At 37.2% G+C, this 16983-nt stretch overlaps 1 protein-coding gene across 1 annotated transcript; it reads left to right on the top strand.

Moving 5' to 3' along the window:
• Positions 1–639: 639 nt before the first annotated feature.
• On the top strand, positions 640–13061 carry LOC149226784 (cellulose synthase A catalytic subunit 4 [UDP-forming]-like). Its single transcript, XM_089377605.1, has 14 exons — positions 640–795; positions 951–1146; positions 2399–2553; positions 2646–2733; positions 3617–3764; positions 3926–4198; positions 4844–5189; positions 5272–5409; positions 6148–6273; positions 8865–9077; positions 9371–9650; positions 10693–10892; positions 11655–12005; positions 12209–13061. The coding sequence occupies exons 1-14, from the start codon at positions 721–723 to the stop codon at positions 12791–12793; spliced, it is 3174 nt and encodes a 1057-aa protein (XP_089233731.1). The 5' UTR covers positions 640–720; the 3' UTR covers positions 12794–13061.
• Positions 13062–16983: the final 3922 nt, after the last annotated feature.

Genomic DNA, 16983 nt, shown 5'->3' with positions numbered 1-16983 from the left:
ATAATTAATTTTTTTTAAGTTATTAATTCGAGGCCTTGCATTTATATTCAAGTTTGTCATAGATTATGGTATTTTGCACACATGAAACAAATTTTACAATTGACTTTGATTCAGACATTAAATCTACAATAAGTTATCAATTCCAACAACCAACCAAGTAAACTAAGTCAATAAAACAACCAAATAATTAAGCAATGATAGCTTCTATCAAATAAGGATGGTTCAGCTAGATCCAGACGAAATATGATTCAGCCAGATACGAAAAGGCGAGCGGTTGAAATGTTTGAATGTTTGCGGGGTCCCTGGTTGCTTCGGAGGTTATTCTACGTAATTTATTCGTTCTACCTTGCCTTCTAAGCATCACAAACTGTGATTTCTTAACAAACTCGATGCATGCGCCATAACCAGCGAAACCATTTAATTGAGTTTACGGTCTTCACAATTCATACTCAGTCACCTTCAACTATTATGACAGATTAGGTGCTACTTATTCTCTCGTTACCCTTTAGAGTGAACTTTAATCCAAATTGTCAGGTGATTTGGGCCCCCGGGCGATGGATCCAGCGACAGGGGAACGCAAGGTTGGTGGTTGTGGCAGTGCAGTTGGTATGCCCCAGAGAGTTTTAAGACTTCAGATTTGTGTTCAGTATCAGGAGCTGCTATGGAAAAAGCAACCATATAAAACTATTGCCATTCGCGCAGGAACAGGACGACGAGATCATGGAGGCCAAGGCGGGACTTGTTGCAGGTTCCTATAAGCGGAACGAGCTTATGGTAGTCCCTGGACACGATGGGGTGAGTGGGGTTTATGGTTTTTCAGTATTAAATTTTCATGTTAAGAGTTGATTTCTGTGAATTGTTTAACTTAATTGTTATAAATTAGATTTCAAAAATAAAAATGCCAAGCTCATCAGCATTATCTGTGGTGTCTTTTCAATGGTGCTGTGCAGCCCAAGCCCATCAGGCTATCCACCCTCCAGGATTGCCAAGTCTGCGGAGATAAAATCGGTCGCAACCCCAATGGGGAACTATTCGTGGCCTGCAACGAGTGTGGATTCCCTGTGTGTCGTCCCTGTTATGAGTATGAGAGAAAGGATGGGAACCGGTGCTGCCCTCAGTGCAAGACTCGGTACAGGCGTCACAAAGGTACCAACAAATTGTATATATACAGCACTATATATATATATATCTCTCGTAAATAAAAGGTTTTAATAGAAATCATATAAGAGAATTTTCGACCATGTTTTTAGAACCAACAAGTGTGGTTTATCATCACCACGAGATAAATTTAGTTTTTGAACAAGTAATTTAACTAATTATTAGATTTTTATTTTTTATTTTCTTTATGTATTTAACACTTTCTAAAATTTGATTGCAAAAAATTTCTACCAGATTTCCCTTAAAATTGACTAGAAAAAGATAAAAATATCTAACAGTGAGATTATTGTGACATTTTACTAGACAACACATGTTTTAAAAAAGATAGATTATTGTGACATTTTACTAGACAACACTTGTTTAAGCACTGTGACATTTTACTAGGGACTCATTTAAGGAGGCTGAGGAATTGCATGGACGGTCAAAAGTGGCCCCGGGCAAAACAAATTCAAAAATTCTTGTAGAGGGGCTGTTTAAATCATGTTTTTGATGGTGGAAATGGATTCAGCACCATCAAAAACCTTTAATGCACCTAAAATTATGAAGTTTGACAGCTTTTGCTTGGATTTATAAAAATCCCTGCCTAATTTTTTCAAAATATAATGGGAATTTCCATAACTTTCAGGGCAAAAAAGCATAATGGTTAGACTACCGAAAATAATAGACAACACTTGTTTAAGTATTGTGACATTTTACTAGACAACCCATGTTTTAAGAAAGAGGATATCACTTATCTGAATTTTCTATAATTGTTATCTTTTTTGAGAGTTATCTTCTTTCTTTGGTTTTTTTGTTGATTTGATTTAAGGATTTGAATCTTGAATCTCATAGTTTACATAATATTTTATTGATATCACCAATAAAGTTGTCTTATAGACTTTTCTTATTTTTGAAAGCCATACTTCATTGTAGATTTTGGAATATTTAAAAAACAAAATCAATTGGTTAACTTCCCTCCATCTCTGTAAATTTTCAAAATATTCCACAATCTAAATAGCTCAATCTTTTTGGAAGGCTTCCTTTCAAATTTCTGAGATTTCTGTAGCGGTGAAGGCTTTACATGTTTACTTGCTTGGATTTGTTTCTGGATTTAATCATTCACGTTTATTTGGATTCTGCAATATTGACCTTTACATGATTAATTTTCTCCTATGGATACTTTGTTTTCATGGATCCATATTGTGTTAAATTGGAGTTGTCATGTTTGTTGAGTGCTTTTTCTTTTTTCGCTGGCTTTCAGGGAGTCCCCGGGTTGAAGGCGATGATGAAGAAGATGGCATGGACGACTTAGAACAAGAATTCAACATGGAAAGAGATCGCCAAAGCGTAGTCAGTCACAGAGGAAATGCCTTCGACGCTACTCCTCGGGCTGCCCACAGTATTGCTAACCGCTCGGTACTTCATACTCTTTCGTTTTTTCTTTCATTCCTAGTGACGATAGGTAAATCGTGAGGCAGGATCCAATTGGGCTATATTTGGTGTTGCAGGTAAATGGAGATCATTATGCACTTTCCCTTCCTCCGATCATGGATGGCGACAGTTTAAGTGTTCAGCGTTTTCCACATGCAGCTACTGGTACAGATAAAATTATTATCAATTTTGGTGATTGTGTAGTGTAAGGGTTTGCATTTTTGCTTTAATTTCGTAGATTTTAAGAATATTTTGGAATTGGATAGACAGTAGTTAGGTCATATTATTAATTTTTGTCATTGTGTTGTGTAAGGGTATATTTGTTTAGATTTTACAAATTTTAGGAATATTTTAGAATTTGATGAATAGTAACTTCATCAATGAAGGGAAGTCAATTGTTTGCCTCACTTTTGGCTCCCAGATTGGGAATGTTTCCTGAATCTGTAATGGAAATAAGTTCAACAGTTATATAGCAATCGCTCACTCATTGTGGCCATTTTATCCACTCTAAGGGATCAGTCCTGAACCTAACTCGTAGAGTGTCAAGGAAAATTGACCCAGAGATCTCTTATACCAAATTGTTTATACAACCGAGCAATTAAACTAATTGAAATCTGTCATATAATTATATTTAATATAATTTAATAATAATATACTACAGAACTAGATTTGAAAATTTTCATCAATTGTTTGATTTAGTTCATATCCATCAAATTTCCTAAATATTTAGCTAATATGTTACAGAGCTGGATTTGAATATCCTCTGCACCACCTAACCTAAAATCCAGAATCCAGTGAACATTTTGAAGTTGGTTTTATGACAATTTACTTTTCTCCATTGATTTTCCTGTAAAGTTTTGCCTGTCCTATTGACATTTCGATGTTGGGTTCATGACAAATTACTTGTCTCTGTTGATTTCCCTGTAAAGTTTTGCTTGTCCATTTCTGTGTTGCAAAAACACCAACTAACGTTTTCTATAGAACAGTACTTTGAAAAAATAATCTCTACGAAACTTTGCCTTGATTCAATTTTAAAACTTGTGTGTAGTGATTGGAAATGGATTAGATCCAGCCAAGGAGAACTATGGGAGTGCTGCATGGAAGGAGAGAGTGGAGAATTGGAAAGCGAAGCACGATAAGAAAAGTGGCAGCATCAAGGATGGCATATATGATCCAGACGAGGCCGATGATATAATGTATTAATCACACACCCAATTTCTCGCGCAGTCTGCAGATTTTTTTTTCTTTGGGGAGATTCAATTCGAATATATCAGAAATAGCATTCATCAAAACCTAATACTAATTAATGTTATCCTGGACTTTTGATTTCATATTCAATCTTGCCAATATTGTTCAGGATGACTGAAGCCGAAGCGAGACAGCCTCTTTCGCGTAAGGTGCCAATCCCCTCCAGTAGAATCAATCCCTACAGAATTGTTATTGTGATGCGTTTGATAATTCTGGGATTCTTCTTCCGCTACCGATTGTTGAATCCTGCCAAGGACGCACTTGGCCTCTGGTTGACCTCCATTATCTGCGAGATCTGGTTCGCCTTCTCCTGGATTCTTGATCAGTTCCCCAAGTGGTGTCCCATCACTAGAGAAACTTATCTCGACAGATTATCTATGAGGTATGATGAATCAATCGCTTAAACATGTTATTTTTCCTAAAAAGTTATAGGTTTAAATATAGGAATAGAGTGCTAAATTTATATGTGTTCTGTAGATCCTGAGAATATTTTGGAATCTGATGATTAGGATGGTTATCAGGGGTTAATTGTTTGATTTCAGATTCTAGGATATTCTTGGAATCTGTAATCCATATTAAGATGTTGGGATTAGAGTATGTGCTGAACTTATAAAGATTGCAGATTTTGAAAATATTTTGGAATAAAGTGAGGATGGTCAAGAGCAAGGTTTAATAATTCACTTTCCTTAGTCAGATTCCAAGATATTCCTTGAATCTGCAATGGTTGATCATGATCCTGGAATCTAGATATTCCTTGAATCTGCAATAGTTGATAATCCTGAAATCTGTAATAGTTGATCTTGTTTTTGTCTATCAAATTTCAAAATATTCTCAAAATCTACAATATATATAAAAATAACTTTAAAATAACTGAGCTTTAGTAATCAATTCGCAACCAGCTGCAAAATGAATCCCCTGTTTCATAAACAATAACCCAAAAAAATCAATTGAATTGATTAGATTACTAGGCATTATACTTGGCAGACTTTTTCAGAAACTTAATTTTGTTTTTCAATGGAATTGCCAGATACGAGAGGGAAGGAGAGCCTTGCAAGCTAGCACCCGTTGATTTCTTTGTGAGTACAGTGGATCCACTGAAAGAGCCTCCTCTGATTACAGCTAATACTGTTCTCTCTATCCTGGCCGCGGACTACCCTGTGGACAGGGTATCGTGCTATGTATCGGACGATGGAGCATCGATGCTCACATTCGATTCAATGACAGAAACCTCAGAGTTTGCCCGGAAATGGGTTCCTTTCTGCAAAAAGTACAGTATAGAGCCTCGGGCCCCCGATTATTACTTTTCTCAAAAAATTGATTACCTGAAAGACAAGGTGCAACCGACCTTTGTAAAAGAGCGGCGTGCCATGAAAGTAAGTATGAGAGTCAGATTTGTTGGGTTAATGTGGTTGGTTGTATAGCTTGGCTAAATTAAATTATTTGAATGTTTGGCAGCGAGAGTATGAAGAGTTCAAAGTGAGGATAAACGCCCTGGTTTCAAAGGCTCAGAAGACCCCTGATGAGGGGTGGGTCATGCAGGACGGAACGCCCTGGCCCGGGAACAATACTCGCGATCACCCTGGGATGATTCAGGTGCACTTACTTGAACTCTTGTATAAATAAATAAATGAATTCATAGCTCCTAAATGTTGATTGTCCTTGGATTTTAAGAGTGCATGGCCATGGCTACCAGAATTTTTATTTTTCTTTTTCTTTTGATTGATCCGAGAGGCTCATTTCATAGTCTAATAGTTTAGTAATCAGTATGATGTGTAAAAATGTGTGTGAAAATTCACTTCTATTCTCGATTCGCATCCATTTTTGGACTTATATATTTTACTTCAAAAATCAATTCACATCCATTTTCAAATTCATATATTTTCAAATTCATATATTTTGATTGTAATATTAAATTTCAATTAAGACCTTTGTGATTTATATCTTTTAAATTAGAAATCGGAGAACTAACAGTATTAACTATTTCTTTTATCAACATTTCGAATCCCATCCCGATTGGATTCGAAATATTGATAAAAGAAATGGTTAATACTGTAGATTCTCCGGCTTCTAATTCAAAAGACTTCAATTATCTCTTGAAAAGTCCGACTTATTTTGATTGTGCTTAGTAAATTCAATTATTTCAAAAATCCCTGTTATCCCTTGAGAATCTATCCCTTGAGAATCTATGTTCCAATTAGATTTTACTATCTATGATTATAATTTCAACTTTACACTAATTGGCTTTCTTTCAGCTGTTGCGTTTTATGGTGTGTTAATGTTAACAGTCCCTGGAATGAAACAACTCACCAATTTAAGGTTTGATGTTTTCAGGTGTTTCTGGGAAGCAGTGGAGCCCATGATATTGAGGGGAACGAGCTTCCTCGCCTTGTCTATGTTTCTCGTGAGAAGAGACCTGGATATCAGCACCACAAGAAAGCCGGTGCCATGAACGCCCTGGTAATTACAACAATCTCATATCCCTCCTATAAAAATATAAAACTCACAAACTTTTATTCATCATTTACTCAATTACACTTCACTTATATAGGAAACTCAATTCTGTTCAATAACTACTTCAACCAACTATTCTGTTCAACTCATAACTAACTATAACTAACTAATCCTATTTCTTCATTATTCTCACATCCTCCCTTAATGGAGAAATGGATTTTCTACCATACCTAACTGACTTCTAGAACTTGTACTTTGAACATCTGCTGTAACTACTGCATTAACAGAGGGTAGTTGGGATTAATGCCTTTCTATCACTCCCCCTTAATTCCAACTATATAACAAACTATATATATTCTTAATGATGACGACTTAACAGAAAACCACAAACTTTATCTTGCCTGCTGGTCTAAGTCTCAGCTAGGCTTACAACAAAATATTTCATTTTTGTCTTCTTATTAAAAGGTCCATGCTTGGTCCTTTTCCATTATTGGGGCAGTTTCATCTTCACCTTTTTGGATTTCCTGATGAAATTCCTTTGCTCCTTGCTTACATACTTAACGTCAACAACCTCTTTTGGATTGAGAGGCAATGCAAGATCTCCAACGAGGTAATTTAATTCATGTTCTCCCCACTTTCCATGAGGAACCAACGAAGGATCCACCAAAATGCAGTCATCGTTGAAAGTAGATCCAATAAAACTTCGAACAACCGGGCAAGTTTTAATTTCAGTGATTTCTTCAATAGGGTGATCCTCAACAACATGAGGGATTTCTTCAACAGCGTGATCCTCAACAACATGAGTGATTTCTTCAACATCCTCAACAACATGAGTGATTTCTTCAACAACGTGATCCTCAACAACATGAGTGATTTCTTCAACAACGTGATCCTCAACAACATGAAACTCTTTGTCAATGGACTCCAAAATACTGCTAATCCCAAATGGATTCATGAAAAAATGATCATTAAAAGGATCATCGTCAAAAAAGTCTAAAAAAATAGACATCTCAGTTAGCTTTATCACACTTCAAACAAAACACCTTTTCTACTGCCACTGCCTCTCTCTGCTCTCCTTGGCCCTCCGAGCTCCTCGGTGCTCACTAACAGCACTCTCTTGAACAAGACCCACTTACACGATTTGTGCAACAAAACAAAGAAAACCTGGCCGACTGAAAAAGAATATGACCACGGCACAACAGTTTCTGCAAAGAATTACCTCCACTGACCAAAGACCTCCACGCACAACGGCATAAAACTCACACTTCACGTCAGGTTTACCACTAACACGCGCCAGCAAAGTTCTGGACGCACTCACGATCCACAGCAGAGTGGAATGGTTGCAACGGCAGCAGAGTGGAATGGTTGCAACGGGCTTCGACAGCACCAGCACAAGACGCTTCTCGACGGACAGCACCTCACACACAGCAAGCAACAGCCTCACGGCTCTTCACGCAGGCTTTACACAGCCTCTCACTACGCCCTCAGGAACTGGGGTTCACCACGCCAACTCGGGTACACACACAGCAAATCTGGCCTCACGCAGGTCTCAGGGAGCCGGATCCCGTTCCAGACTTGGCTCTGCACTCCACGTTTATCTCCAACAAAAACTCACAACAGCTTAACACACACAGCAACGGTTATGCAATTGTGTAACTGGCTCAGACTTACAGAGTCAAACTGTAAATTGAGACAACAAATTAAAAAATACCCGAACGCAAAGGTTTTCGAACAACGGTGCTTTCAAACAACGATGCCCTCGGTTCGTGCCCTCGGTTCTGGACAACTCAACGCGGCTTTCACGAACAGCTTCAACGTATCCTCACGGCTCTCACGCTGCACCACAAACAGCAGTCTTCACGCAAAGCACCACACGAAACATGCACAGGTCTCTGTCTCTCACGCTGCAACACACGCAGCAATCTTCACACACTGCACCACACACAGCCGCCTTACGCAGGTCTCAGGGAGCCTTCACACGCAGCAACAGAACGGAGCCTTCACACGCAGCAACAGAATTTTCAACACCGAATGTCTCAGCGAGCCTTCACACGCAGCAACAGAACGGAGCCTTCACACGCAGCAACAGAACTTTCAACACCGAATACCAACTTACAAACTATAACAAAACAGACACGCCAGCAACAGAACTTTCAACACCGAATTTCCCCTCACGGCTTCTCCTTCCAGCGCGCACAGGCACAGCCGCACAAAAACCGCTCCGGCTCAGCAACTCGGCTTCACACAGCCTTCAGGGCTCAATAAAACAGCAAACTCTCTGCTGGGCTCCACGCAGGTGGCACAAACCTCGGCCTTCCTCACCTGCCCTCTCACCCCAGCTCAAACCCTGAGCTCTGATACCATATAAAAATATAAAACTCACAGACTTTTATTCATCATTTACTCAATTACACTTCACTTATATAGGAAACTCAATTCTGTTCAATAACTACTTCAACCAACTATTCTGTTCAACTCATAACTAACTATAACTAACTAATCCTATTTCTTCATTATTCTCACACCTCCCTGTAATCATTGCTGCTGATCATTTGATTTCAGGTATTGTGCTAACGTAATTGCCATCGATCTTGCAGGTTCGAGTCTCTGCAGTTCTAACAAATGCCCCATTCATTTTGAACCTGGATTGTGATCACTATGTCAACAACAGTAAGGCCGTGCGGGAGGCAATGTGTTTTCTCATGGATCCCCAACTTGGAAAGAAACTGTGCTATGTTCAGTTCCCTCAGAGATTCGATGGTATTGATCGCCATGATCGATATGCAAACAGAAACACTGTCTTCTTCGATGTAAGAGTTTACTTAAAATTTAATTTTATTGCGGATTCCAGGCATTTTTTGAACTGTTTAAAAAATTTAAACTAATTCAATTACAGATTCCAGGAATATTTCACAATTAATGCTGTTATTCTGTTCTTCAAAACCCATTTGTATAAAATTTTCATGCCGTTCATACTGTTATTCCCCATTTGTATAACATTTTCATGCCGTTCATACTGTTAATCAAAAGCCCCATTTGTATAAATTTAATTATAGGTTCAGTAGCCTGCGGCTTATATTTTTATGGATCTTGTTCAATGCAGATCAACATGAAGGGTCTAGATGGCATCCAGGGGCCAGTGTATGTGGGGACTGGATGCGTTTTCAACAGGCAAGCTCTGTATGGGTATGATCCTCCAGTTTCGCAGAAGAAACCTAAGATGACCTGCGATTGCTGGCCATCATGGTGTTGCTGTTGCTTCGGTTCTCGCAAGAAAACAAAGAAATCATCCAAAAAGTTCTTTGGTAGGAGGAAATCTTCCAAGCCCACTGAAATAACCGCTCCCATCTTCAGCCTCGAAGAGATTGAAGAAGGACTTGAAGGTTAGTTCCATTGAGATTTAGCATGTTATTCTCATGGCTACTTAAAACCAGAGTATCTCATTTTAAGTAAAGAAAGCAGAGTATCTCATTTTAAGTAAATCAACAGCATGCATTATCTTAATATCAGATTGTGGAATATTTCAAAAATCTTACATAAGAGTATAGTGTTAAGTTTTCTGTTTCACCAAAATCTAAGTAGCAGTAAATTTTTTTCTGTTTCACCAAAATCTAAGTAGCAGTAAATTTTCAAAATTTACCATTATTTTAAGTGGGTTGTTGGTGCCATGTTTCCTGTGTGGGGGATTAGTTTATCTAATTAATTTCTAATGAAGTGAATCTGAAAATTTCTAATGAAATAAACTTGAAAATTGCTTGGATATTTATCAAAACTTTATACCCTGCTGAAGTTTCAGTTACATCAAAAGCTTGGGTATCTATCAAAACTTTATACCATGCTGAAGTTTCAGTGACATCAAAATCTATATGCAATAGTAAACTTCCAAATCCTTACCATTATCTTAAGTAGAGAATTAATTCCAGATTTCCAAAATAACATTTAATCTCCTTAATTAATTCCCAATGTAATAGATATGCAATAGTAAACTTCCAAATCCTTACCATTATCTTAATTAATTCCCAATGTAATAGATATGCAATAGTAAACTTCCAAATCCTTACCATTATCTTGAGTAGAGAATTAATTCCAGATTTCCAAAATAACATTTAATCTCCTTAATTAATTCCCAATGAAATGATTATTACAGTTACTCTACTCTAGTCTCTAACATATTGAAACGAATTAAACTATATCGAATTTCCAAAATGTTTTACAATCTTAAGGCAGAATATAATCTCTAATTGAATTTCGAAGAAAATGACAATCCTTTTGAAGTAAATGTCCGACTTTTATATATATAATTCAAATGATTATGATATTTCCTGTGATTAACAATATAAAATTTCAAATAGTTGTAATATTCATTAACCAGGCAAGTCCCTGTAATTTCCAATATAACAGTTCGGAAGGTTGTGATGTTCCCAGGTTACGAAGAACATGAGAAATCATGGTTAATGTCGCAGAAGAGCTTTGAAAAAAGATTTGGCCAGTCTCCTGTCTTTATTACATCCACGCTTATGGAAAATGGTGGTGTTCCAGAGTCTGTAAACTCACCTGCTCTGATAAAGGAAGCCATTCACGTCATAAGCTGCGGATACGAGGAGAAAACTGAATGGGGAAAGGAGGTATGAATCTACTGAAGATCAGCATTTGGTTTATGATTATATAAATAATTATAAAATGCTTTACAATCACAGTTTTGCTCTCATTTATTTGAAAGATGTTTCAACAATATGGTTATTTCTCAATCATATGACTATATAAATAATTATAAAACGATTTACAATCACAGTTTTGCTCTCATTTATTTGAAAGATGTTTCAACAATATGGTTATTTCTCAATCAAATCTCCATTTGGAATATAGCTTTTTTATATCTTATTTGTTTTATTGACGCATGGAAACTAAATTTAAATTATTTAAAGTTTTTGGTATATAGTTTTATGGTGGTGTTAGAGTTTATGGATTACATGTGATTAAATTTTTCAAAGGTTTAGGGATTCTTCATTATAATGTGCTGTGCCAAGCAAATGGCTCACTTAGTCCCACCAACATAATGACCAATTTGACTGTTAGACTATTTTTAAGTCAAGAAATGATTGTTCTAAAGTCCTGAGGAATAATATAATTCATAGGTTCAGTCTCCGCCAGATCATAAATTCGAATATCAAAAAAAAGAGTAGAGAAGGGGAGCCATTTTTATAGTAATTAAATTATTTTAATAAAAATTAAGCTTGACAGAGCTAATAGGCCAATCATTCTTTCATCCAACATTGAGACTGGTACCAAACCTAATTAGACATATATATAATATTTATATGCCCTTAATTATTCATATGTTGATTTATTTATCTCCTGTTTTAGTAACAACGGTGGTTTCTATACAGATCGGATGGATATATGGTTCAGTGACAGAGGATATCCTGACAGGCTTCAAAATGCACTGCCGTGGTTGGCGATCGGTATACTGCATGCCTCCCAGGCCGGCATTCAAAGGATCAGCTCCTATTAATTTATCAGATCGTTTGCACCAGGTTCTTCGTTGGGCGTTGGGTTCCATAGAAATTTTCCTCAGTAGGCATTGTCCTCTCTGGTATGCCTATGGAGGTAACCTAAAATGGCTTGAAAGATTGGCCTATACCAACACAATCGTGTACCCATTCACCTCAATCCCTCTCGTCGCTTACTGCACGCTCCCCGCCATATGTCTTCTCACAGGAAAATTCATCACTCCAACGGTACGTAACCATATAATTACAAATCTATCTTTCAGCCCTCAACTTTCAGGAATATTTTGAAATCTAGCCATTAACCTTACTCATATAAGATCTAGTTCCAAAATATTTCTGAAATCCGCAATTAAGATAAAGATACTCTGTTTCAGTATTTATGTTTTATTTGTTTTACTCATGACCATGTGGTTGGATTCTCATGGTTGCAGCTTACCAGCCTTGCTAGCGTCTGGTTCATGGGACTTTTCTTATCCATCATAGCCACTGGAGTTCTAGAGCTAAGATGGAGCGGAGTGAGCATCGAAGCGTTCTGGAGAAACGAACAGTTCTGGGTCATTGGAGGGGTCTCTGCTCATCTTTTTGCTGTTTTTCAAGGCCTGCTCAAGGTGTTGGGAGGTGTGGACACCAATTTCACAGTCACAGCCAAGGGTAGCGATGAAGAAGACCAATTCGGGGAGTTATACATGTTCAAATGGACGACCCTGCTCATTCCTCCCACTACCTTGCTCATAATAAATCTGGTGAGCTTGGTAGCAGGTGTTTCGGCCGCAGTAAATAATAACTACCAGTCATGGGGACCGCTTTTTGGAAAGCTATTCTTCGCCTGCTGGGTGATATTGCATCTGTATCCCTTCCTCAAGGGTCTTCTGGGAAGGCAGAACAGAACGCCCACTATAGTGATATTGTGGTCTATTCTGCTGGCCTCCATTTTCTCTCTTGTGTGGGTGAGGATCGACCCATTCCTGCCCAAGGTCGAAGGTCCCATTCTTCAGCAATGTGGTGTTGACTGTTAGCTACCTCCTCTCTTCTGATCATTTATGAATTCTATTCATTGGTATTGAGGTTTATTCTATTCATTTGTATTGAGGTTTTGTGATGGACTGAAGGATAAAACTGAAAGCATTCTGTTAGATAGTTTATGAATGCTGTTCATTCGGATGCAAATATACTGTAATGAACCGAAGGATAAAGCACAAGGATTGGACTGGTACTGTAAGAATGTAATTATGCAATCTTTAAAAAATTGGATATAATGAGAAATTGGCGCTGTGTTCTATGTTTTGTTTGTGTTTACTCTGAGAATCAACCTTCCTGGAATGATTCGACATTACTGTCGAACTTTGGAACCCACTGCAATTTCCTCGAACAGGTTAAGATAATGAGTTTCCTCCGAAGAAGTCTTATTTATTTATATTTATATATATATATCCAAAGACTCGCACTCTCACTATGGTTGACCCCAAATCCTTGATGCAGTAAATTGCACTTCAAAATCGTGAATTTATTATTTTTTTAAATATGTAACACAATTGTCTCCTACCCCACAAAAGAATAGAGCTCTTTCAATACGATGAGCTGTCACAAATTCATTAAAATTTTGCAATTTGTTTTGACTTGTGTTTAATTTTGGAGTAGATTCACTTTATAAAATGGTCGGAAATTTTGCAATTGGTTGTCAAATGGTTGGAAATTTTGCAATGGGTTGTAAAATGAGTGTAAATTTTGCAATGGGTTGTAAAATAGTTGGACATTTTGCAATGGGTTTTTGAGTTGGTTGTAAAATGGTTAGAAATTTTGTAATGGGTTGTAAAATAGTTGGAAATTTTGCAATGGGTTTTTGAGTGGGGTTTAATTTGGTGGGTCATTTTGTCAAGGAATATTGATTATTTTGGTTTACACTAATTACCACTTATTAATGAGTATAATTATTTTGTTATGTGTTTTAAGTGGAATTGAAGTAATTTAAGTAGTTTTTTTTTTTATAATATCAAAATATAATAACTCTTAACACATAATGACTTAAAAAAATCTATGAAAGAATTTCAAAGGAAGTAATTCATAATATATTATAAACTTCGACACACGTAACCACTATGAATTTTGACAAAATATACCCTTAGAATCCCTAAGACAACCTTGATAGAGACACCATTTGACACATTATGACCCCAAGAACACTAACCTACATTCATCATATTAACAACATCGACACATTAATCACCACCTCATTCATCCACTAATGTTGTGCCCTTTTATCTACTAATCCATTAACCACATAATTCAAGAATCTGACGTTGAGGAGCCCAACCTATAAGCCCTACTAAGCATCCTAGCCCAACAATGATTGGAAATTGGGAACGTGGCCACAAACCTCATAATTTGTAATCCTAGTAACCTATAAGCCCTTCACGCTCATTATCATATGTAGTAGGATTAACCATGATTTGAACCATTGACCATGGTTGACTTATTGACCATTAGGGGTCATTGTAAACCATGTTTAATCTCATAACCAACGAAACCATAATTTTGTAACCCAACTTGAATTGTCTTGACTAATACAGATTATTAATCAACATCTATCACCTATACCACTAACCCACAAACTTTAACACATTAACCACCTAGTTCTCCAATCCCCCAATCCATTAATTTGAATAACTCACTAATCATTGCCCATTAGTAACCATATTAACTAATATTGACCATGGTTGACCCATTTTGATGACTATATAGACTATATTCACCATATTAACCATATTGACCCACTAAGCCTTAGCTTTTCTAGCCATTAATGTTGTTCCATCTGGTCCATTAATCCACTAAACTTGTGTAGATTGATAATTTGAGAAGCCATAAACCTATGAAACAGATAACCCATTAACCCTACATGAAGAGAGGTCGGGCATAATTGACCACGGTTCACCACTATTTATCAGTTTTGATTATGGTTCACCACTAGTTACTAGTGTTCATTATTATGGACCATGTTCTATCATAATTTAACCATCATTAAAACCCTAGCATGTATTGACATATTTTAATTAATGCAAACTATTAGTCAACATTAGTTAGATGTCATAGTTAGCCACATACCCCTTGTCACATTAACTAATTAATTAAAAACTTAATCCTTTAACTCATGCATCAATTAATTATAGTAACTCACTGACACATGGACATCATTAGCCATATCAATCTTTGTTGACCATGGTCAATCATCATTGACAACATGTTCAATATCTCTTCACCATATTCATGATGATTAACCATATTAGCCATATTGATCTAATAACCCCTAGCTTTCTCACCCGCTAATGTTATTCCCTCTTATCCACTAATTCATTAATCACATAGCCCAAGAATATGTTGACGGTGTTGGACCTGCCAACCAATAGGGGATCTCCCTGATATGAAGTCCCAATTGGACCTCACAACATTTTGTATAGGAGTCCCATTTGGAAATATGGCCCGGCTACCATTTACTTAATGATTTTCCTTGGTTGAAACTATTAGCATAAGAGAGAAATGCACGCGTACTTTTGAATGAGCAAGTAAGTATGCCTTGTGAAATGTTCAATTGTAATTTGTATCAAGGTTCTTTCACTACAGGGAAACAAAAGTGAGCCTTTAGAAGAAAGTATAATACTAATCTAATAAAGACACACACAGATACACATGAAATAATCATTAGTCATCAAGTGAAATAGTTCCCATAGATGTAATGATCATGAAAGAAAGTGCAACACATATTCAATGAGATGAGCACCAAAACCACCGAAATAGTTCAATTTATTTAGTACATATGAATGCCAACATATACTGTAATCATCCCAAGAATAGCCCTAAAACATTTGTGATATACAAGTGAAATTTGTTGGCTCAATGAGCCTCAAATATTAGGCGAAAGTTCTAAGATACATTAATACAATGAACACACTAACTCCAATAATGGAGTGTTAAGCCACTTCTTACTCTCCAAAATAACTATCTTCCTCTCTAATGCTTGGATGTAGAATACAAGGATAAAATTCTCCACTTTGAGTAATGAGGCCTCTTTTATAACAAAAGGAATGACCTTTCATATCCCCATGACTTTTGAACTTCCTCATGACTCTTAGACTTCTAATATGACCTTTGGACTTCTATATGACTTTTGGAATTCTATGTAACTTTTGGACTTCTATGTGACTTTTGGACTTCTCCATGTGGCTCTTTTGTCCATACATGACTCTTGGACTTCCACATATTTACATTTACAATATTTTCCAAAATTACATCATAATTTCCACATCATCATGTGACGACAACATGACAAGTCAACAACATTGATGACTTGGACTCATGGTGACTTGTACATAAGGTTCTTTGATAAGTGACAACACTGCCACTATGTCTTCAATACTCATAACATATCTTGCATTGTTGTTTCCATCTACCCTCCAAAGGGTCTTGAGAGATCTTGGAGTCTTCATGAGTCACTTTGATCATCGAGATCCATTATTCTTTCAATTGTCGCAACATGGTTCCATTGTCTTCAGGATTCTTCCTTGGGCAACAATTCTTATAATATCTCCTCATAGATATTTTCCATGCTTCATTGAACACCTGCAGATGTAGATCACTCATGGCAAGCAAACATTAGCCCAAAAATATCCTATTCTATCATGCTTCATGCAAATTTTCTGTTTGTGGATCAACAGTGTGCCAAGGGGAGAGAGAAGCTTCCTATTTGTAGGGTTCACTAACAAGAGGCAAGGAGGGGGATCATTGATCATTGATCATGTGTTGTGTGCTCAACTAGAGCAGGAGGAGGCCTGATGGAGGGCACCAGGCACAGGAATAAGGGACAAGCAACATGATTGTTTACTGATGATGTGTTCTGCATTGAGAAGGGAGATTCAGGGCCACAAGGAGTGTGCATCACATAGGAGCAAGGCACAAGGTAAGGCCTCACTTCTCACTGAGAGTGTACAATGCGCTCAACTTGGAGGCAAGGGCTAGGCTTGGTGATGACACAAGAATAAGCACAAGAAGGAGGGTTTGTGGACTAGGAGTGTGTTTTTCACTGGAGAGAAGGCCTCTAGGCATAGGGCACAACTAAAACTGATAGGGGGTATTTACTAAGCCTTTGGAGTGCATAGTTTTCTCCTCATAGCCTAGAGGGCACGCTTACAATGTCAAAAAATTGTCTAAGCCTAGA

Source organism: Pinus tabuliformis, chromosome J (assembly GCF_031772625.1).
Source record: "Pinus tabuliformis cultivar Carrire ecotype Pingquan chromosome J, CPIR1, whole genome shotgun sequence".
In the NCBI taxonomy this organism is placed as follows: domain Eukaryota; kingdom Viridiplantae; phylum Streptophyta; class Pinopsida; order Pinales; family Pinaceae; genus Pinus; species Pinus tabuliformis.
This window is presented reverse-complemented; position numbering and strand designations above follow the sequence as displayed.